Source organism: Phaenicophaeus curvirostris, chromosome 1 (assembly GCF_032191515.1).
Source record: "Phaenicophaeus curvirostris isolate KB17595 chromosome 1, BPBGC_Pcur_1.0, whole genome shotgun sequence".
Classification (NCBI taxonomy): Eukaryota; Metazoa; Chordata; class Aves; order Cuculiformes; family Cuculidae; genus Phaenicophaeus; species Phaenicophaeus curvirostris.
The window spans coordinates 22,931,055-22,954,672 of record NC_091392.1 but is presented as its reverse complement, the minus strand read 5'-3'; the positions used below and the strand labels follow the sequence as shown (position 1 = coordinate 22,954,672).

General features: G+C 41.1%; 1 protein-coding gene across 2 annotated transcripts in view; it reads left to right on the top strand.

Annotated features, from left to right (window-relative positions):
* The window catches only part of LOC138716588 (hyaluronidase PH-20-like), a 46,491-nt gene extending 32,173 nt beyond the window's left edge, over positions 1-14,318 (top strand). For both annotated transcript variants that reach the window (XM_069849755.1, XM_069849754.1), the window contains exons 2-4: positions 4,678-5,867; positions 7,378-7,467; positions 13,408-14,318. In XM_069849755.1, coding sequence (XP_069705856.1) covers positions 4,899-5,867; positions 7,378-7,467; positions 13,408-14,064 — 1,716 coding nt within the window. In that variant the 5' untranslated portion in view covers positions 4,678-4,898 and the 3' untranslated portion in view covers positions 14,065-14,318. The remainder of the gene's footprint in view (positions 1-4,677; positions 5,868-7,377; positions 7,468-13,407) is intronic.
* The last annotated feature ends 9,300 nt before the right edge of the window (positions 14,319-23,618 follow it).

Sequence of the window (23,618 nt, the reverse complement as noted above, 5' to 3'; positions counted from 1 at the left end):
AATGAAAATTTGTCAATTGAAGAAAAAGGGAAAATCTTTACTGTAAAGGTGGTGGGAAGAAAAATCTAAATCAAGCAAAATAGTGCAGAATTACATTTGACCAGAGCTCAGCTATTTGTGAAAGGCCATGGAGAACTCTTAGCAGCTAATTGTGCATAGGTGTGTATACTATAAGTGTGCATAACACCGCAGACACTCAAGTGTACTGCAAAAAAGATTTGTGTTAATATGTTGAGGGAATGAGGATGATGGGGCCTAAATCCTAGCTGAAAGATTGTGATGGTTTATAGAATAGAGGTATGTTCTCCTGGCAAAGCGTATAGAAAATGCTTTAAGTTCCTTGATTTACAGTCAGAAATCGGGCTCTAGAGGTTCAGGGGCAGTGCAGCTTAGGAGACAGAGGTGCTGTCATGGCTGGTGGGAGAAAGCTGTTAGATTTCTAGCTCTGCTGTATGTTGCACCTCACCACCTATGTTACATTTTAGTTCCTTTCCTTACCTTTCTTTCATATACCTGTAGATTAGTTCTGAAGGGATGTCTGATACTGCATGGTTGTACTTCCTACTTGCTCCTTCTACTTGTACTTCCTACTTCAGGACTATAAGCTTCTATTTTGACAACAAATTCATCCTCTACTGCCAAGCGCTCTTCCAAGAATCCTTGCAATTCGTGCTTGTTAGCCAGCCTTTCAGCTGCGCATGCTTGTGTCTTTGAGTAGCCGGTTTCATTCACATGTACTGGAGCCTCTAAGACAAGAAAACTGAATTGACTGTTGTTCCCTCCTCAGCTAGGTTGGGGACCTGGCACAAGGAATGGCTGGTAGCTGTGTGCTTCTCCACTCACACAATAACCAAGAGCTGGCAGCATGCCCAGAAAGAAGAAGAATAAAAAAGAATAAAGGGGAAAATATCCATACTGCCTATTGGCATCCAAAGTGATGGATGAGGAAGAAGCAAAGTGGGGTCTGCTAAACAGACTTGCTAATCTGGAAAGCTAAGTGTTTGGGTTCTGACATTTCTTGAAGAGCCCTGTAATGCAAAATTCTTCCTCTGGGAAATTCAGCTCCTAGAGTTCTCCTCCTCCAGTACAACTTTTCTGTTTGTCCTTAATTTCCTTCTAGTCCTCAAAAGAGGCAAACTATTCTCAAAAGAAGAATTTCAGAATCACCTCTAGACAGTGTTATGTCCAGGACCACAGGCAGGATCTAGTGTACTTGTTGACATAGATTCTTTCATTGTTTTGGTCTCCCAAAGATCTAAGTTTCACCATTCTGGCAAAACCTGTGTTATCCATTACACTGCCGTCCCTTCTGCCCCTCCTGATAGTTCTTTTTTCACATGCTTTTCTCCTACAATGAAAGCAAATCTGGAGGTTCCAATAGATTCAGATGTGACCATACTTAGTGAAAACACAGGGGATCTCATTGTACTACTACTACAACAATCTCTGCTGTGAACCTGGCTTGAGGCTGGACTTAGGAAGGTTCAAGTCTCCATCAACCTCTCATTAGTGTCAAGCTTTTTTGGCTATGCAACAATTTGATGGATGGAGGCATTCTGCCATTTATTGGAATGAATTAAAGAAAAATCATGCAGCCAGAGGGATAATAAAAAATCCAAATGTGTAATAACTGCAATGTGTTGTCTGTACGCATTGTTGAGGCAAGAGAGATCTAAGATTCTGTGCCTATAATGCTTATACTTTTTACTCTGTGTAGTCACAGAAAAGGCAAACAGAAGGAAACAGATAATTCAAGGTTTAGGGACCAGAGATTTGCGGTTTCCACTTCTAGTTGAATTTGGCAGATGCAAACCAAAACCTTTTAATCTGTCCTCAGAGATTTTACATTTCCAGCTACCTTGTGCCCCATTTCATGGTGACCCCTATATTTTCATGCACTCTTACATACACCTTATTTAATCTATGGCCTCATTATGATGGAAAGTGATAGATCCAGGTTTGAACTATTTCAATATCAGGACCAAAGTGGATTCAGGTGAGTTACTGCAGAGGAATGATTTAGCTACTGGGCTGTTATGTAAAAGGTGCTGACCACACCATGACCATCACCATTACAATTATGTTTTTGAATAAAAGTGTGACTGCTTACTATGGATGTATGGACAACCTCAGTTTTCCTCATGAGTTACACTCCTGCGCAGACTTAGAGTCACTTAATCTGTAAATCTCAAGTGGCCTTATGCAACATATAGATGGCCATATACCAAGGCAATACACAGCTTTTGAGCCTGTTTAACAGATCTAGACAGAAGATACAGTGCCTGCATTTCCAATAGCTCACTGAGATAAACAAGTGTAAATGAATTGTTTTCTTCATGTGTGCAACAGTCCAGGTTCTAGTTTTGTGTTGCTTTGTTTATTCCCTAATGTGCTCTTTAAAATTAATGAATTAAGACCTAGAACTTAAATGTTTAGAGACAGGTGAGAAATACCACATCTAGTTTACTGTTGATTAACAGAAGACATAGTGAGACTATCCACGTTTACAGACATCAGTTACTGGCACAACCACGACTACTGCTGAGTATATTTATTCTGATCCATGCCTTACTGGATACGATTCTATCAGTTTTTTATCTACTTTTTCTATACAGAGTGTGTCATGTGTTGAGAGACAACGTGATTAACATCATGAACAGCTACACTTGAAATACATACGAGAGACTTCAAGAGGAGAGTTTATCAATCTGTTTGACTCTTTCTGCCTGACAGTATTGCAAGGGTGAGAAAATATATATAAATCTCACCCAGCCTACTAGCCAGAGTCCTTCCAACCTGACAGTCATACGAGAGCAAGAAGCCCAGCCTGTCAGGATAATTAATGTGCTAAATACACAATAAGTAACATAGCAATGACGAAGGGGTAAATAATAATAATACTCAGCTTGCTACATATGCAATAATTAATGACAGCAATAACACAAAGATAATTATTAACATAATATTATCTAGCTTGCTCTGTTCCATTAGAGACTCCCCTTTTTAATCCCTCTAAAGAGTTAAACTGCAGAGACTTGTACAAACAAATCCATTTTATTAAGAATAACAGCTCATGACTTAATAAGGTTTGTTAATTGCTGCAGAGAAGGTACTGTTTGTGAAAATATATTGAACAATCCTATTTATGATACTACATCTCAACGCATACAGGCATGCGACAAGCAATGATATATGGGTAGTAATAACAATCAGACACAAGTAAAAATAATGTGTAGATAGGGTTAGAGTACAAGAGAGAGATACTAACAATTAGCTTAATGTTAATTAGCTTGATGTTAAGATTTATATTTAGTGTGCATATACAAAGTGCTAGTGCTTACCCCAGTTGAATTGCAGGGTGTGGAGGGGAGATTGGGTTCAGCTCATCAGCTGATCCCTAGAGTTTTGCTGACATTTTCTATTCTTCGCACCTGCTGGCACACCAGAACTCTTCCTTTGTTCACATTATTTCAAAAAATCACAGAATGATAGAATCACTAGGTTGGAAAAGACCCACTGGATCATTGAGTCCAACCATTCCTATCAATCACTAAACTATGCTCCTTAGCACCTCATCCACCTGTCTTTTAAACACCTCCAGGGATGGTGACTCAACCACCTCCCTGGGCAGCCTGTTCCAGTGCCCAGTGACCCTTTCTGTGAAAATTTGTTTTCTGATGTCAAGCCTGAACCTCCCCTGGTGGAGCTTGAGGCCATTCCCTCTTGTCCTGTCCCCTGTCACTTGGGAGAATCCCTCCTCTCCACAACTTCCTTTCAGGAAGTTATAGAGAGCAAAGAGGTCTCCCCTCAGCCTCCTCTTCTCCAGGCTAAACAACCCCAGTTCTCTCAGCCGCTCTTTGTAAGACTTGTTCTCCAGCCCCTTCACTATCTTCATCACTCTTCTCTGGACTCGCTCCAGAGCCTCAACATCCTTCTTGTGGTGAGGGGCCCAGAACTGAACACAGTATTCGTGGTGCAAATTTATAGTAAGCTTACACCTAGGGGCAGAAAAAGTTGAGTGAATGTGGTTGCTATGTTAATTGCTGATTGGTGGAGAAAGAATTCTTGCTTCATGTGCCAAAACTTAACCGCGCAAGCCCAGGTGTGGCCATGGGAGTGGTTTGCCTCAGAGGAGGATAACCTTAAGTGTGGAGGTATGTTTTAGTACTATAATGTTATTACAATGATGAGCACAGGTCACCTGTAGGTCGAGTTGTCAGAGCAGCAGCTGCAATCCATCTTCTTAGAAAATAATTAGGCTCTTGTCCTTGGCAGGACCTTGCCAGTTGCAAGAGCTCACTATGTCTACTTCTAGATGTCTCACCCCCCACTTTTTTGATACTGATATGCCTCTGATTCATTCCTTTCTGTTGAAGGCCTTGTACTCAGCCCATGGCAAGAAATGCAGTGGAGGGCTAGAGAAGGGAGGCGGGGGGAAGCACCCTTGCCCATTTCTCCCCACATTCAGTCTTATTCTCATATTTAGCCTTTCTTCCCACATTCAGCCTCATTTCCCACAAGAAAGTTTATTTCCTCTATGACTGTATATTGTGCTTTTTCTTCTAAGAGAAATTTTATTGAAAGATTAGTTATTCAAAATTATAGCTATTTCATGGTTAGAAATGAAATATTTATCACCTCTTACTTTACATACATTTGTCTCTTTTTCTGCATTAGGTCTCAGAAGCTGTTGAAAGCCTTTCCACAGTATGAAATGACAGAGAGCCTTGTATAAAGGACACCCTATTTTACATCTAAGGTGTATGGCTTAATAGGTATTAATTTCATGAAATATATTATATGGTAAAGGTTTTGACAGACTACCAACCTTCTGAACACCCAGAGACCATTTAATTTTTGTCTGATCAGAAGCACCTAATGTCACTGCACACACTATAATGGAAACTCTAAGACAAATACGAAGTTTTGGTATCTGTGTTACCTGTACATTTCCTGTATCAACTGGTATGGTGTTTGCCACTCTTCTAGTTTCTTGCTGTTCATCTTTGAAGATAAGAGCTAGTCCACTTGTTCATAATTCACCTTTCATTTCTATCTGGAATGCTCCTACAGAGCTTTGTGCTGAAAGGACTGGAGTACAGCTGGACATGAAATTATTTTCTTTCATTGGGAGCACATTGAAGACATCCATTGGGCAGAACATCACTTTATTCTATCCAGACAGGCTTGGCTACTACCCTTACAAAAATGAAGTCACTGGAGAGGCATTCAATGGAGGACTCCCCCAACTCTCACTCCTGGATAATCATTTGAAAAAAGCCAAAGAGGACATTCAGTTCTATATTCCTTCAGAAGAACAGTTTGGATTGGCTATCATTGACTGGGAAAACTGGAGACCTGTCTGGATAAGGAACTGGGGATCAAAAGACATTTATAGACAGGAATCCATTGAACTGGTCCAGCAGAGAGACCTCAGTCTATCAGAAGCCGAAGCCAGGACTATAGCTAAAATGGAATTTGAAGATGCAGCAAAATCAATTATGTTGGAATCTTTAAAACTGGGCATAGAAATGAGGCCAAATCGTCTGTGGGGATATTACCTTTATCCAGATTGTTATAACTATGATTACAAACGAAACCCACATAATTATACAGGAACCTGTTTAGATATTGAAATAGAAAGAAATAATGAGCTTAACTGGTTGTGGGAGAAAAGCACAGCACTTTATCCATCTGTTTATCTACAGACAGCCTTAAGATCTTCCAGAAATGCCCAACTCTTTGTTCGCAACAGAGTTCAAGAAGCAATTAGAATTTCATATGTCTCTAATTCTTCTTACCCACTTCCAGTTTTTGTATATACACGTCCAGTATTCACAGATGCCTATGAGGAATATCTCTCCCAGGTGAGTAGAACTGGACCTTAAATATTTCAGATTTCAGTGGAAAGAAATTACCAAGTGACACTTACTTAGCAAACATGCTAACTCATACTAGAAAAAATGTGTGTAGGTTTTGTATAAAAATTTAAATTAATCCATCAAAGAAATTTGGTCAAATGGAACACTAAGAGCTCTATTCCAAATCTTCCTCATGATATTTATCAGAGAGCGTTTTATTCTCTGAGTAGCTCTCAAATGTAGCAAAATATTACAAAGCTAGAAAACATATTTAGTACATTAAACCAGAGGAAAGAAATTTGAGTAACACCTTCTGAAGAGTATTAGTAAAACCGGGCAAGACTAGCGCCTACTTTTTAGGTTATAAGAAAAAACAATAAAAGGGAGTCTTTCTTTTCCTTAAAAAAGGCTTTAAAAGCTAATGAGAAAAACCTGCCCTTTGTTATACTCAAGTAGATTTCCAAATGGTATTTCAGCATCTCATGGGTTAGTCAAGGTTAGTTTCTGATTAACGTCTAATCATCATATTGCAGTTCTGGTTGCACTCTTCCCTCATATTTTTATATACATCAACCCTATCAGAGACATTACCGATCTGGGGAATCTCTTTGTCATCATCAAGGCCATAAGGAAGGGGAAGTTGGATGCTGTGGCCCTTGTGATCATATTTTGTCTGGTGTCCTCTCACATCCTAGACAGAGCATCACCAGGCACTGCCCTTAGTTCCATGGATACCTCCAGGAGGCAAGGGGTGCTGTCAGGGTCCCTACTGGGTTCCTCGTTAATAATTTAAAACATTTAATCCTTACATTCTTCCTCTTCATGTGTAGTGCCCTGCAGTAAGCTGGTTTTGCCTTGCTCTTTTTCTGTCCATAGTCCTCTCCCGTCACAGATGGGCTTTCAGATTTTTTTTTTTTTAGGGCTGTGCTAATAGCTGAGCCTAAAATGAAAATTGAACAGAAAAAAATGTCCCAAATCAATCTCTGTAAAAGGCCCAATCCATTCTCTGGAGGGAAGAAATTCTTGTTGGTGAAAGCTCTTTCTGTTGCTACTTTTCTGCTTTAGTACTTTCTGATAATTCTGAAATTAAGTTTTTTTAAAAAAATAAAAATAAATAAAACTATGCCTTCCACCTTCTGCTTCAGGCAGCATCACTGAAATGAGTTAATACCAACTCTGAGCAGCGAGGAGGCAATGCAGCAAAATATAAAACTTAAAATGATTGGAGGACTTTATGTCATATGCATAATCACTGGCTCAGTTTTACAGCCTTGTTTTTCTAAGCAGATGACAAATTTAAATTGGATATAGTTGGCAAAATTTTCTGGCATCACCTGTGCAACCCAATCCCAGAATAAAATAGTGCAATTGAGAGCAGAATGTTTGCATTGTGTATAATTGCTTGCTGTCTTCAAAGTAGTTATTCTGGATATGTAATTTACTATATGCATTATACCTTTGGCCTTATGCTATAGCTTACTTACAGCAGTACAATTCTTTGTGCATTTCCTCTCAGGATGACCTGGTAAATACCATCGGAGAATCTGCTGCACTCGGCGCTTCTGGAATTGTGATCTGGGGTGATATGAATTTAACACAAAGTAAGGTATGCCTGATTAGTTATGATATGACATTTTTAAAGAGCAATAACATGAAAAGGATATAAAGCATTCTGATTACTTACATCATACCTTCTACTTTTAAAGTGATGATTCCATATTGCCAGCACAATTCTCTAGTCAAAAAAACAAGCTCATTTGAGGCTGACAAAGATTATCATAGACCGCACAGAATAAGAGTTCCAACCTTTGAAGTATCAGTGTTGGCTCTGACTAACTGGACAAGCTGCCATGATAACTGTAGGCAAGTTAGCATATTTTAGTTAATTTAAGGAAAGAATTCCTGTATCTTCATTACAATCCAATCATAAAGTACAGAAAAAATTACCTGTGCTTGCTCAGAACAATTTTAAAAGATCCTTCCACTTTCTAACCCAGTGCACTTAGCAATAGTATGTAAAGCAGTAAGTAGAAGGAGTCAGTCTGTGAAATTTCAGCTCTAGCCTGTTCTGTGTGTTGTAAGTTGTACTTTGAATAATTTCACTGTAAAAATGATCTGAGCCAGAGAAGGAAAAAAAAAATCAGACTTGTTTTAGGAAGATCAAATATCTAGTTTGAGAAACATTGTTACAAGGATGTTCAAATCAATCTCTCCAACTTGCTCATTCATGCCCAGGCACCTAGATATAATAAACTACTGTATGGGAAGACTCTTCTGAAGTCTTCTAAGAGAAAACAGCTGAAACTCTTCAATGCTGCTAGGCCTCCTCTCATAGAAAAAATGGCCAAATAAATCTCCACAGCTCTGGAAGGGTCAAATTCCCAAATGCATTCCAATTTGACTCTTTCTTTGTGTCTGCCTGCCTTTGAGAAAGCACACCAATTGCACCTGAAGGTTTTTTTTGCCTGTTACAGAGCCATAGAATTGTTTAGGTTGGAAAAGAAATTTCAGATCATTGACTCCAACCGTAAAGCTAACACTGCCAAGCCACCACTAAACCACGACCATAAGTGCCACATCTACAAATCTTTTAAATACCTCCAGGGATGGTGACTCAACTACCTCCCTGGGCAGCCTGTGCCAGTAATTGACAACCCTTTCAGTGAAGATTTTTTTTCTAATATCCAATCTAAACCTCCTCTGGTACAGTCTGAGGTCATTTCCTCTTGTCCTATTACTTGTTACTTGGGAGAAGTAACAACCTCCTTTCAGGTAGTTGGAGAGAGCAATGAGACTTCCCCACAGCCTACTTTTCTCCAGGCTAAACAACTCTGGTTCCCTCAGCAATTCCTCATAAGACTTGTTCTCCAGACCCTTCACCAGCTTTGTTGCCCTTCTCTGGACATGCTCCAGCACCTCAATGCCTTTCTTGTAGTGGGGGTCAAAACTAAACACAGTATTCATGGTGTGGCATCACCAGTGCCAAGTACAGGACACAATCATTTCTCTAGTCCTGCTGGCCATGCTGTTTCTGATAGAAGCCAGGATGCTCTTGGTCTTCTTGGCCATTTGGGCACACTGACGGCTATCGACCAACACCCCCAGTTCTTTTTCTGCTAGCTGGCTTTCCAGTCATTCATCCCCAGGCCTGTAGCGTTGCATGGGATTGTTGTAGCCCAAGTGCAGGACCAGACACTTAGCCTTCTTGAACCCCATACAGTCAGCCTCGGTCCATTGATCCAGCCTGTCCAGATCCCTCTGTGGATCCTTCTTTACCAACACTACCTCATAACTTGGTGTCATCTGCAAACTTACTGAAGGTGCATTCAACGGCTGGAAGGCATTCCTGTAGATGGGCATCACATTTGCTAATCTCCAGTCATAGAATCATAGAATCATAGAATAACCAGGTTGGAAGAGACCCACCGGATCATCGAGTCCAACCATTCCTATCAAACACTAAACCATGCCCCTTAGCACCTCGTCCACCCGTGCCTTAAAACACCTCCAGGGAAGGTGACTCAACCACCTCCCTGGGCAGCCTCTTCCAGTGCCCAATGACCCTTTCTGTGAAAAATTTTTTCCTAATGTCAAGCCTAAATCTCCCCTGGCAGAGCTTAAGGCCATTCGCTCTTGTCCTGTCCCCTGCCACTTGGGAGAAGAGGCCAGCACCCTCCTCTCTACAACCTCCTTTCAGGTAGTTGTAGAGAGCAATGAGGTCTCCCCTCAGCCTCCTCTTCTCCAGGCTAAACAACCCCAGCTCTCTCAGCCGTTCCTCATAAGGCCTGTTCTCCGGCCCCTTCACCAGCTTCGTTGCTTTTCTCTGGACTTGCTCCAGAGCCTCAATATCCTTCTTGTGGTGAGGGGCCCAGAACTGAACACAGGATTTGAGGAGCAGTCTCACCAGTGCCGAGTACAGAGGGAGAATAACCTCCCTGGACCTGCTGGTCACACCGTTTCTGATACAAGCCAAGATGACATTGGCCTTCTTGGCCACCTGGGCCACTGCTGGCTCATATTCAGTTGCTGTCAACCAACACCCCCAAGTCCCTCTCCTCCAGGCATCTTTCTAGACAGACTTCTCCTAGTCTGTAGCACTGCACAGGGTTGTTGTGCCCCAAGTGCAGGACCCGGCATTTGGCCTTGTTAAACCTCATGCCATTGGACTCTGCCCAGCAGTCCAGCCTGTTCAGATCCCTTTGCAGAGCCTCCCTACCCTCCAGCAGATCGGCACTTCCACCCAGCTCAGTGTCGTCCGCAAACTTGCTAAGGGTGCACTCGATGCCTTCATCCAGGTCATTGAGAAAGACATTGAACAGGGCTGGACCCAGCACTGAGCCCTGGGGAACCCCACTTGTCACTGGCCTCCAGCTGGATTTCACACCATTTCCTCTCTCTGGGCCCGACCATCCAACCAGTTTTCCACCCAGGAGAGTGGGCGCCTGTCCAGGCCAGAGGCTGACAGTTTCTCAAGCAGAATTCTGTGAGAAACTGTGTCAAAGGCTTTACGGAAGTCCAGGAAGACCACATCCACAGCCTTTCCCTCATCCAGCAGCCGAATCACTTTGTCATAGAAGGCGATCAGGTTAGTTTGGCAAGACCTGCCTTTTGTGAACCCATGTTGACTGGGCCTGATCACCTGGTTCTCTTCCATGTGCTTCATGATAGCACTCAAGATCACCTGCTCCATGACTTTCCCTGGCACTCAGGTCAGACTGACAGGCCTGTAGTTCCCTGGATCCTCCCTGCGACCCTTCTTGTAGATGGGCACAACATCAGCCAGCCTCCAGTCCAGTGGGACTTCCCCAGTCTTCCAGGACTGTTGGAAGATGATGGAAAGGGGTTTGGCCAGCACATCCGCCAGCTCCTTCAATACCCTTGGGTGAATCCCATCCGGCCCCATAGACTTGTGGGTGTCTAGTTGGGCTAGCAAGGCTCTGACCACCTCCTCTTGGATCATGGGAGCCTCATTTTGCTCCTCTAGCTCCTGCGTTTGTACACAGACGGAACAACTTTCTTTACAAATAAAAACAAAGGCAAAGAAGACATTAAGTACCTCAGCCTTTTCCTCATCCCCTGTCACTGTTGTTGCTTCTGCATCCAATAGGGACTGTATGGTCTCCCTAGTCCTCCTTTTATTATTTATATATTTATAGAAAGATTTTTTGTTATCTTTCACAGACTTTGCCAATCTGATTTCTAGTTGAGCCTTAGCCCTTCTGATTTTTTCTCTACACAATCTCACTTCCCTCCTGTAGTCCTCCCAAGAGGCCTGTCCCCTCTTCCAGAGCTCATAAACATTTCTCTTCTTCTTGATATCCCTCAAGATCTCTCTATTCAACCAAGCTGGTTTTCTCCCCTGCCAGCTTTTTTTTTCCGGAACATGGGGATGGCTTTCTCCTGAGCTGCTAGGATTTCCTTTTTGAAGAGCTCCCAGCACTCATGGGCTCCCTTGCCCTTAAGTACTGTCTCCCAGGAGACTTTGCCAACCAGCCTTCTAAAGAGTTCAAAGTTTGCCCTCTGGAAATTTAATGCTACTGTCCTGCTAACCACCCTCTTCACTTCACCTAGAACAGAAAACCCTATCATCTCATGATCACTTAGTCCTAGGCGTCCACCTACTGCCACATCCCCCGCAAGGCCTTCTCTGTTCACAAACAGCAGGTCCAGGAGGGCACCCTCCCTTGTTGGTTCTTTCACCAGCTGTGCAAGGAAGATGTCTTCCAACTGGGATCTCCCCAGTTAGCCAGTACTGCTGACAAAGGATAGAAAGCGGCTTGGTGAGCACTCATGCCAGTTCCTTTTGTACTCTTGGGTGAATCTCATCTGGCCCCACAGACTTTTGCACATCCATCTGGAGTAGCAGGTTGCCAACCATTTCGTCTTGGATTGTGAGGGCTCCACTCTGCTCAACATCCCTGTGTTTCAGCTTGGGCGGCTGGGCACCCAGAGAATAACTGGTCTTATTATTAAAGGCTAAGGCAAAGAAGGCATTAAGTTCCTCAACCTTTTTCTTGTCCTTTGTCACTATGCTTCCCTCCACATCCAATAAAGGACAGAGATTCTCCTTAGCCTTCTGCTGCTGATATTTTTATAGAAACATCTGTTATTGTCTTTTGCAGCAGTAGCCAGATTAAGTTCTAGCTGGGCTTCGGCCCTTCTTATTTGCCCCCTGCATAACCTCACAACATCTTTGTAGTCCCCCTGAGTTGCTTGCCCGTTCTTCCAAAGGCTTGCTCCCTTCTTCCTTGCCTGTCCCTTCTGAAGTGTTTCTAGCCATCCATTGCAGCATCCCAGTTGTGTAAGTCATCCCACCATGTTTCGTGATGGTGACTATATCATAGTTTTCCTGCCATTCCATGGTTTCCCAGCTCCTCCTGTTTGTTGCCTATGCTGCGTGCATTGATGTACTGACATTTCAACTGGGCTGTTGGCCCTTTCACCGTCTTAGAGCAACACCTTTTAATTCCTTCAAGATATTTCACTGGCGTTTCCTCCTTGGCTCCTATTACCTCAGTAGCTCCTGGTTCATCTCTGTAAGACTTCAGCTGTGCTCCAGTGTACCCAGCATGTCTCAGAAACATAGGCTGAGGGCCCTCGCTAGCAGACTGTCCCTCTAACCTTGGTGTATAATCCCTCAGCTTATCTTGGGCAAGCCTGGTATGGTCATCCCGCCTTCTATTTTTTTAACAACTATCACAGTCGGTAGCCTTTCAGCAATGAAACATTACTGTGGGTCTCACTTCCGCAAGAATTGCATCAACCAAAATTTTTAGACAGTTTTATATATGTATCATATACTTAAAAGAAAAACAACAAAAAAAAACCCTACAGATCCCTCAGTTTCACTGAAGTGATCTCCATGGATGTAAATATTAGCTGTATCTGTATGCAGTATTAGGCAAATGCCCTAAGGAGACAGTGTCAGAAACAAAGAATGAGTTCCCAAAGCTGTGCCAAGCATACACAGGATATATGCCAATTTCATGATGAATTAGAGTAACCAATTCCCTTAGCACACTTTTCATTTGACCATCCTCCCAAAATGCTTTCCATTAAAAAAATGCCATGGATGCTCCCTACTCCTTCAGCCTAGCTATTCAGATCATGAGAAAACAGGAGTCTCACAGAGATGATTTGATAGAAAAATTATTTGTTCAGGCTGAAGACGTGAGGATGTTTTTCAAGATCTCTTCAAACCATTCAAGACATAAAAAGGAACTTTGATCCTTCGTGCAACTTCTTTAAATGCATCTGATTAAAAATGCTACATGAAATACACAGATAAAATGAAAGATTGAAGTCCTCTGCTTTCTGATAAAAATGCCTTTCATAACATCTTCAGCAACCACCCAACGTAAATTTGCTGTGATGCTTGAACTATATAGCAACTTCTCAGATAAAATTGCTTCCAACAACTGCTTTTAACTATTACCAAAACCTCGGGAGAAACATTCATAGATATCCACTATGGTACTGGTATCAGAATGATGGCAAATTGATGGTTTCTGTACTAAACTACGCAGATATGATGTTCTTTTCACAGAACACCTGTAGAACTCTGGACAACTACCTTAGGAGGACTTTAACCCCATACCTCATCAATGTCACGATGGCAGCCAGAATATGTAGCCAAGTGTTATGCCAAGACTCTGGTGCTTGTGCACGGAAAAAATGGAATTCCAGTGATTATCTTCACTTGAACCCTGAGAATATTGTCATTCAAATGACAAAGGATGGAAAATACACTCTACGAGGGCAACCAGCATTTCAGGACCTGCAAACATTTAGAGAAAAATTTGATTGCCACTGTTATGCAGGGCGCAGTTGTGAGCCTAGAGCTGATATCAATGACATCCATTACCTCCGTGCCTGCATTTCAGAAGATATTTGCATTCAGATATCCTCAAATTCAGTTTCTAATATAGAAGCCTCTGAAGAAAAGGTCCTGTCTAACGGAACTGTATTTTCATTCACCTCTCAGAGCAAGGTGACATTATCTGCACATCCTGAAAGAGATTTCCAGCCTACCTTAGGAAATGATACACTCAATATAACAACTGCAGAATATAAGACTGGCACAGCTGCCACTAGATATGATTTAGAAACAAATTATACTCGTACTTTCAGTAGTTCTTCATCCTATAAGATAAGGATGTTTAATCTGCTTTGTTTAATTCTAAATTTGAGAATCTTAATATAAATGACCCTCGGAAGCAAGAATATTATTTTTCCTGGCTGTGTTTGCAATTCTATAGGTTTTACTTACAAAGCCAAATCATTCCTAAAGGCATATGGTATTATCTGTATCAGGTAACGTTTTCTATTCCATAAGTGACACTTCAGCTTGAACGTATTTCTTTGGTTTAGTTCTATAAACTACTATTTGTGCTGAAGATACATAGGTCTGTATATACTGATTATAACATATGAAAGGATAATGCAGGATAATGAACATTTTTTACAGTTTACACTTTTAATACTTACATTTGAATAAAAAAAACCTATAATGCCATTTTGTATACTTCCGAGTTAAGCCAGTTAAATACATCTCAACCTGGACTTCATTGAGTCACAGCAGTCAATAGGTTTGACGGTCTATGTGGAAATTCATTTCATTCTGTATGAAAATCAGCTCTTAAAAATATTTGGCTTAACTTTATATCTATGGGACTTTGCAGCAAAAAATTTATCTAATCAATGTAATATTTCTCCACTTTTGATAATATCTACAGGGACAATGTGGGTTTTCTTTTAATTAGATATATTTTTAACTCTTCAAAAGGTTCTGACTTTAATGTATATGTCAAATATCACAGCTTCTTTATTTAAAATTTGAGTTGTATCAGTTTATCCTACTTCCTTTCTTCTCCTTTTCTTCTCCCAAGCCCTTCCCCTTATTTCAGATGCCCCCTCCTTGGCTTTCCAGTTTTTGTCTGGCTGATACTCACAACTAATCTGACCTACCTCTGCCCTTGGTACCAGCACTGATTATCAGTCCTGGCTTCTCTGCCAAGACAGCCCTACCAACAGGATAGGCCTGTCTGTGCCATTTGGTAAAATGCCTGTGAGTGTGCGACATTCTCTATGCCTGACTATTTTTTGAGCCGTCCCTTTGGTGAAAATCGGTTTGTTCTCTAGGAAAACTCAACAGTGGAAGCTGCAAGATGAGTGACACTAGGGAGCTGGGACTCCATTTCTGCACTTCCAGTGCCTATGTTCCTCAGTCTTGGGGCCACCTTTCTGACCTTAGTTCTGCTGACAGAACTAAAACCATTTGCTTAATCTTATTCCATTGCCAAAAGCAGTGTGAAAGTAGCAGAGATACCTCAGAAGAAAACTACTCCCAGTACCATATCAGGAGCCTAGTTATGATATATGTGTAGTCAATTTAAGCATTTAGAAGCAATTAACTGCAGCTTATTTGGTAAAATAGCCTTTTCAAATTATTATGTCAGTTGCCTAATAGGCGGCTGAATTTCTGATGGGTGAAGAGCAGCTGCTAGCATGGATACATTAAAAAAGTCTCCCTAGAGCTAGGCATAATCTGCATAAATAAATCACCACCTCTCATAGATACAACCTGCCTCACTAATAGAAATACCTGGGATTCAGTATAGTAGCTGTTTATTTACAAAAAAAGCTCATGCCTTAATCTAGCAGAAAACACATATTATACCCATTTCCTTTGAATTTTCAGGTTGTCAGTCATGACAGATGTGCAGAAAAATAGATGAAGCTTTTAGATTTAACATGGAGAAATAATGTTGTATGGCTTTTGGACAGCAAGTTATCAAGAGGAAATGACAATTTTCTCATGGCAGTTACGGTGTTCAGTCCACAAGTCAAAGTTATTTCTGCCATTAAAGTTCCAAGTACAATAATGAATAAAAAATAAATATGTAGCAGACTGTCTGGCACAAACAAACCCAATTTGTTTTGACCATATCTGTAAAAACATGTTTTCACTGCACCTTTGATACTGGCTATTTGATCTTGGGTAAATAGAAGCCATGGTATCATAATTACCGTACCTGAGGTATGGCCCTTTCACACTGCAGTTGTGATAACTATCGAAGGCTTTCTGAAAACTGGAAATGTTGCTATTAATGCCTTAGCATATGTTGTATGACTTAAATGAAGTTTTATTTTTTCAGCAGAACTGTTGAACATGTCTAAAATTTTACGTTGGCACACAGAGTTCTAGTTCAAAGCCTGCACTGCTTTGTTAAATGTTTGGCAGTCTCCTGAGACTAGGCTTGTTTGTACCTAGCACTGTGAAAGACACTGGACCTGTAGCACTTTGTGATAAGAGAGCTCATAGGTTCACAAAATCTACAAGTTTTGCCATAAATACTGTGGACCAGCAGCCAGGTAACAGCAAGCAGAGCTTTTGTTATGGGGAAAGCATGAAATCATCAGAAAAGGATGAATGAGAAGTTAAATCACAGAAGAGTTAAGATAGAGCACTCAGGACCTCCCAGCTGATGCGGAGAAGTGAACTGCTTAAGTTAAAGAGTGAAGCAGCAAGGAACATGGACAGACCACTCTCTTCCCATTCACTATTTTTTATCCACCTGGTATGTCATATGACAGCCTTTCCCTGAGGCCAAATATAAAGATATACACAGTAACTGATACGTTAGATTAGACCCAACCATCTGATCCCATCTCTTTTCTTGAGAGCAGGCCAGGACCAGAAGAGTAAAAGGAAGGTGAGAAGAAAGCAGACTATCATAATAAACTGTCCACAGAAATGTGTCTGCCGAAGTTTCATGCACAAATAGGTATCTTGTGCTCTGATGCATAATGCTTTACCAACCACCTTTTGAATGTTCATTTGGGATATTTATATTGCTTACATGTATCTGCAATTCATCCTTTAAACCTTACAAACTTCTTGCCATACAGAGATTCAGGCCAGCTATGTGCTGTGTAAAATTACAGTATTTTCCAAATATATTATTTTCTCTATTATATTTTTCTTGCTTATACTCTGTGCTAAAGAGTCACCATGGAATCAGTGAGTCTCGTTGGTGTAAGGAAGGAGAAAAGAAGGAAAAAGGATACTGTGCCTTGCATTGCTGGTGTCTCTCTTATGTTCAAAGCCAAACTTGTATTCTCCTCAAGTGGAACCCCTAAAAAAATATTCACCTTCCACTCACTGCATTTTCTGTAACCTTACAGTTTCAGTTTCTTATGTTCTTGTATTTTTCAAAAGATTAAATATTAGAGGAAACTTCATTTAACTTTGATTGCTCTTCATTATTTTGTACTTCTCCCCTCTAGGTAGAACTCAGGCTGGCAATGCTTATGGATCGGGAAATGCTAAAATGGGTCTGATTAAGTGGTTTAAATGAAAGTAAATTAAACAGTTCAAGTGCCCTCTTTCAATGTCTAAAAATTTGGCTAAAATTTTAATTGAAATTCCACTTCTCTGTCTGAAAAATCTTGATCTAGCTTATAGTGATCCTTATTCTGGGATGCTCAATGATACTGACAATTCTAAGAGAGATGGCTATTGTCACTTACAGAATCTAAACAGAGGTGAAATCATAGTAGAGTCCCTGCCTTACAGTTTCTTGCTTCTTTATATTAAAAATAACAACATGGAGAGAGATTTTGAGAGACAGGCCAATAATACCACTTTGTAGACAGCCTAGGATGTGACTGGTATCCCAAGGTGCCCAGCAAAATTTAATCCCTGCATTGTACTGGGCCACACTGTTATATACATATCAGCAAAGAATTGAATGGAAGATTTCAGGCCTGTGCAATGTGCGATAGACAGCTCTCAGACACAGATTGGATTTGTACATGAACCTATCCATCACTTTTCAACACACACAACAAGACAGTAAAGACAGTTACATAATTTACGTTACATATTCAGTTATGGAGCATTGATGACCATTTTAAGTGGACAACTGTATTCTGTCCTTCAAGTATACACACATTTAAAACTTGATTGGTTTTTCACAGAGTGCTTGTGCAAACCCCTTTGCACTGACAGATACCCACTCTGCCAAAGAAAACAACCTGCAAAACTAGGGTCTGAGTTTTCAAGATAGAGTCATGACTTTCATTACAAAGAATAACATTGATAAAAACCAACGTTATTGCATGGCTTCAAAAAACATTTCCTGCTTTATTAAACAATGACTTCATCTTTCTCAAAGAAATTTCATTGTTTTTGTTCTTTCCTGGCATTTTTTCCCCTGTCCTACTGAAAACGTTGTACAGGCAGCTGGAAACAGATTCCAGAAGGTTACTGGTCTAATTTCATTCCTTAACACCTTTACATGTTTCATGATGTGTGGCTATCCCAGACCTTTCTGCCTGTTTTTCTGGAAAGACTCCACTGAAATTTAACCCTGCATCAAACTATTCTTCTTATTGATGACAGTAATGTAAACATACAGCATTTGAGATCAATCCTAAGTTTTCAGCATCCACCAGTCAAGGATATGGGTCGTTAAGAGAACAGTTCTTTTGTTGCAGGTGTTTTGAACCCTTTGCAGCTACTTCTATTTTCACTGCCAGTAGTGCTCAGAGCTGCAAAATCTTCCTGCATTTGTTGCCCCCTTGTTACACATGACAAAGTAAAGGGCAAGGAGGTAAAGGGCACCCACCTATCAATATTAGCATCCTTAAGGGAATAACTTTGGATTTCATTATGATCACTAATGTGTTACCACCATTATGGTGTATTGATTATAGTTCTCCTTGGCCAGCAGTAATTAGATGACATTCTTCACTGTATGCTTGTATACCTCTTAACTTACAAGTGATAAGGTATTTATTGATTAGTAATCAGACACAGACAGACAGTATGAAAATTAATGCAAATCACTACTTTATATATTCAGACAACATTTTGTTTCTGTGCACACAATTCCACAGCGTGGTGTTCACCCGCATATATATGTGGACATCAGAAAATACGCAGTCACTGTACTCTGCCTTTGTTTTCATCTCAGAAAATATATTTATTCAATACCTTTGAGATCCTGCAGAAGACATATACCATATGCTGACAGTCTCCTTCCAGAGCACGCTGCTCCCTCAGGCTACTGGACGGTAAAGACAAGATGATAGCTTGCCACTGTCAAGTGATGATTTCCCAAGGCAGGGACCGAACAACCACCCTTTTAAAGGGAGGCTAAGGGCACCCTGCAGTCCCATAACAATAATACTGTTAATGTCACAACAAAGCACTCACTCAAAGTATCTCACTGCTGGGACTAACAAAACACAGATTTAGGCTGTCTGTAAGTCCTATGCATTGTTTCAGTATGTGCTGCATTTATCAATTTTAGGTATCCAAAAAGCAGAGTTCTTCATTTGAAAACCTAAATCTGCCCAACTCTGCCAGTGTAAAAATCCTACAGAATCACTTTTTCATGTCTTTCCTCACTGGAGCATGACAATATTTTAAGCTACATACTAAAGAGTCTCAGACACTCTAGCCAGCAGAGGGCACAGACGACGCACACAAGACACGGGTGGGTACATTACAATACTCTGACTGAAAAGTTCAATAGAGTCTTTCTATTCTCTTTAGCAAAGCAGCTGCTCGATTCTTGCCTACAAACAGGAAAGACACAGAAAGATGTACGGCTTGTTCTACAGGGTTTTTGTCCCAAACATCTGGTATATTAGAACAAATGTGAAAACACTGGAGTGAGACATCGCCTCTTCTCAATGTTCTACTCTCTGGAAATTTCATTCAGCTGAAGTCTTCTTCTCATTAAGATCATCAGCCATCACTAAAATTTATGGTTAAACTACAGATAATGTGATCTGATCTCTTTTTTAGTACTCTGAACTAGAGATGTGCATCCCAAACATATTGTTTCTACCCAAATGTGGAAATATCTGGATATGCAGTATTGGTTCAGGTCAAGTTTTGCTGACCGTATATTTATAGCATCACCACCGTTATAATCTAAAATGTAAGATCCATTCTTATAAATTTTTACAGCACAAATAAGTCTCTCCAATAGAGCAAGCAGCTTTACCATCACTTCACAGACAGAAGTCTTGGAATATTCAACATGCTAGGTGCTTGCTACATGGACCCATAGCATTTCTACACTGGTCCTTCAATGCATATATCTCAGTAGACAAGACAGAAAAGTGAAATACTTTATCAGTAGTTAAATGTTTCCCAGAAAGATTAAGTGACTTGTCTACACTATGGTCACATGGGATAATGAATGGTGGCTTTGTGTCCCAGCTCAGGGTTTTAGCTGCAAGAACAAATGCACTTTCAGCAGCTAATTGTAGAAAGGTAGCAATAGTTTTGCATACAATATTCAACAACCAAACTGACTGCAAAAGAAAGAGTTGCCTTTCATAATCATACAGTTTCAGAAAAGATATAACAGATCTTTGAACTTGGACAAACCCTCCAAGACTTTCTCATATTTTGAGATTTTGACCCCCTAGACACTATAAAAGACTTCAGTCAGTGTACAGCTGAATTAATGTTTTAGAATTTAACTGTCTGTCCTCTGCTGGCCTTTTATGAGGAAATGACTGAAATGTATGTTTTCAGAATATGTTACTGTACCTGCAATATATTGTTTCTTTAAGCTTCCATCACTATGAGCTTTAAGCATTATTGCAGAATTTAAAAATTCTTGCAAAAATAGACACTGCTCAATTTTATGTGAGTTTTCCTCTAGGGAGTAATCAGAACCACTTCATTCCCAGAAATCACTCTCACAAATGGACTGTCTTTATTCCACACATTGCCAGCTGGGTGATATATGGACCTGGGAGAAACTCTTGTATTTTTCAGTTTTAAGGCAGCCTGAAGCATTTCACCTATTCACTCAAAATTCAGTAATTGTTTCGGCTGAAACAAGTTTTTTAAAATAATAAGATACATAGCAAAAAAATAATAACAATAGCTATTTTTTATATATATATAAAAAATAATATATCATAGAATCATAGAATCATAGAATCATAGAATAACCAGCTTGGAAGAGACCCACCGGATCACTGAGTCTAACCATTCCTATCAAACACTAAACTGTGCCCCTTAGCACCTCGTCCACCCGCGCCTTAAACACCTCCAGGGAAGATGAATCAATCACCTCCCTGGGTAGCCTGTTCCAGCACCCAATGACCCTTTCTGTGAAAAATTTTTTTCCTAATGTCCAGCCTAAATCTCCCCTGGCAGAGCTTGAGGCCATTCCCTCTTCTCCTGTGCCCTGTCACTTGGGAGAAGAGGCCAGCACCCTCCTCTCTACAACCTCCTTTCAGGTAGTTACAGAGAGCAATGAGGTCTCCCCTCAGCCTCCTCTTCTCCAGGCTAAACAACCCCAGCTCCCTCAGCCGCTCCTCATAAGGCCTGTTCTCCAGCCCCTTCACCAGCTTCATTGCTCTTCTCTGGACTCGCTCCAGAGCCTCAACATCCTTCTTGTGGTGAGGGGCCCAGAACTGAACACAGTATTCGAGGAGCGGTCTCACCAGTGCCGAGCACAGAGGGAGAATAACCTCCCTGGACCTGCTGGTCACGCCGTTTCTTATACAAGCCAAGATGCCATTGGCCTTCTTGGCCACCCGGGCCACTGCTGGCTCATGTTCAGTTGCTGTCAACCAACACCCCCAGGTCCCTCTCCTCCAGGCATCTTTCTAGACAGACTTCTCCTAGTCTGTAGCACTGCATAGGGTTGTTGTGCCCCAAGTGCAGGACCTGGCACTTGGCCTTGTTAAACCTCATCCCATTGGACTCAGCCCAGCAGTCCAGCCTGTTCAGATCCCTTTGCAGAGCCTCCCTACCCTCCAGTAGATTGACACTTCCACCCAGTTTAGTGTCATCTATAATATTATATATTATATATTATATATTATATATTATATATTATATATTATATATTATATATTATATATTATATATTATATATTATATATTATATATTATATATTAATTATATACTATATACTATATATTATATATTAATTATTACATATTTATTATATATTATATTATAATGGCAATAGCTTTTTGCCAGTAAATTATTTCCTGGTCCTTTCAGCCATCCAACTAGAATTGCCAATTTCCTCAATGTCAACTTTTCCACCCATGTCTCCAGTGACACCTCCTTGCCCCCCAGTTATGTTTAGCGTAAATGGTAACTGGCTGGTAAATTTGTGACTTCTGGCTGTGGTGAGGACTTACAAGGATTGAATGGCCATGTAGCTGCTACTAAGAGGCAAGTAAAACAGCAGAGTTCTACTACACTGTCCCTCAGTGCAGGATCTGATCAAGTTCCTCTCTTTCACCATGCTACTGAGGATAAACAAACACCCATTTTTGTTTGTTTGGGACTCACCACCTAGCTCTGCTTTCCTCCAGAGTTTATATTAGGAGAAACAACGAAAAATAATTCCCTAACATTTCCATAGTGTGGCAGGGTCAGCTCCAGTGCCCAATTTCCTTCTGGAAACATTCAATTAAATTTACAAGGATAAACAACTGAACATCTGTAAAAAATCTCAAAACTACACTATGAGTAATTTTGACTGTTTCTATAACCAGAGCATGAAAAAGCCTCAAGCTCTTCACCTCTACAGCTAGCCCAGAACCAATTGCTCTTGACAGCAGTCACAAGAGCTTTCGGGACTTTTTGACTGGCTGATTGACATAACCAGTGAGTTTTGTCACAAACTGCATTCTCTAGAATGCTAAATTATGTCTCTAAAAAGAACATGGAAAACAAATTTTAAAACATTTTGATGAATTTTCTGTGTTCCAATAGTAGAAGTAGCCATACTAATTTTTTGAAGTGGCTTGTTTATATCTGTATTAAAGTCCTTCATTAACCAATACCACCAGCACTGTCACCTTCCAGAGCCATCAGGTATAATTTCAGTGACAACTTCAGAGACTGGCAGATGGGTTTCCATTAAGCTTTAGCTCTGTGTTTACGGGGAAAACAAGACTTTCCATAATGCTGTGCAGCAAGACTGTAAGCTAAATCACAGAATAACCAGGTTGGAAGAGACCCACCGGACCACCGAGTCCAACCGCACTTATGTGGTTAAATGTCACATATGTGGTGAAACACACCACAAGCGTCTCTTGTAGAGACAAGGAAGCATGTGACAGGAGACTCTCAAAACGCTGTCAGAGAAGAACCCAAATAAAAAGCCTGCCCCTGCATGATGAATGATACAAGAAAAGAATCCTCAACATAAGGATATGGGCCTGTTGGAACGGGCCCAGAGGAGGGCTACAAAGATGATTAGAGGACTGGAGCACCGTCCATACGAGGACAGGCTGCGAGAGTTGGGGTTGTTCAGCCTGGAGAAGAGAAGGCTCCAAGGAGACTTCATAGTGACCTTCCAGTACCTGAAGGGGCTACAACAACCTTGGGGCACAACAACCCCATGCAGTGCTACAGACTAGGAGAAGTCTGTCTAGAAAGCTGCCTGGAGGAGAGGGACTTGGGGGTGTTGGTTGACAGCCGACTGAACACGAGCCAGCAGGGTGCCCAGGTGGCCAAGAAGGCCAATGGCATCTTGGCTTGTATCAGAAACGGCGTGACCAGCAGGTCCAGGGAGGTTATTCTCCCTCTGTACTTGGCACTGGTGAGACCGCTCCTCGAATACTGTGTTAAGTTCTGGGCCCCTCACCATAAGGAAGATGTTGAGGCTCTGGAGCGAGTCCAGAGAAGAGCAACGAAGCTGGTGAATGGGCTGGAGAACAAGTCTTGTGAGGAGCGGCTGAGGGAGCTGGGG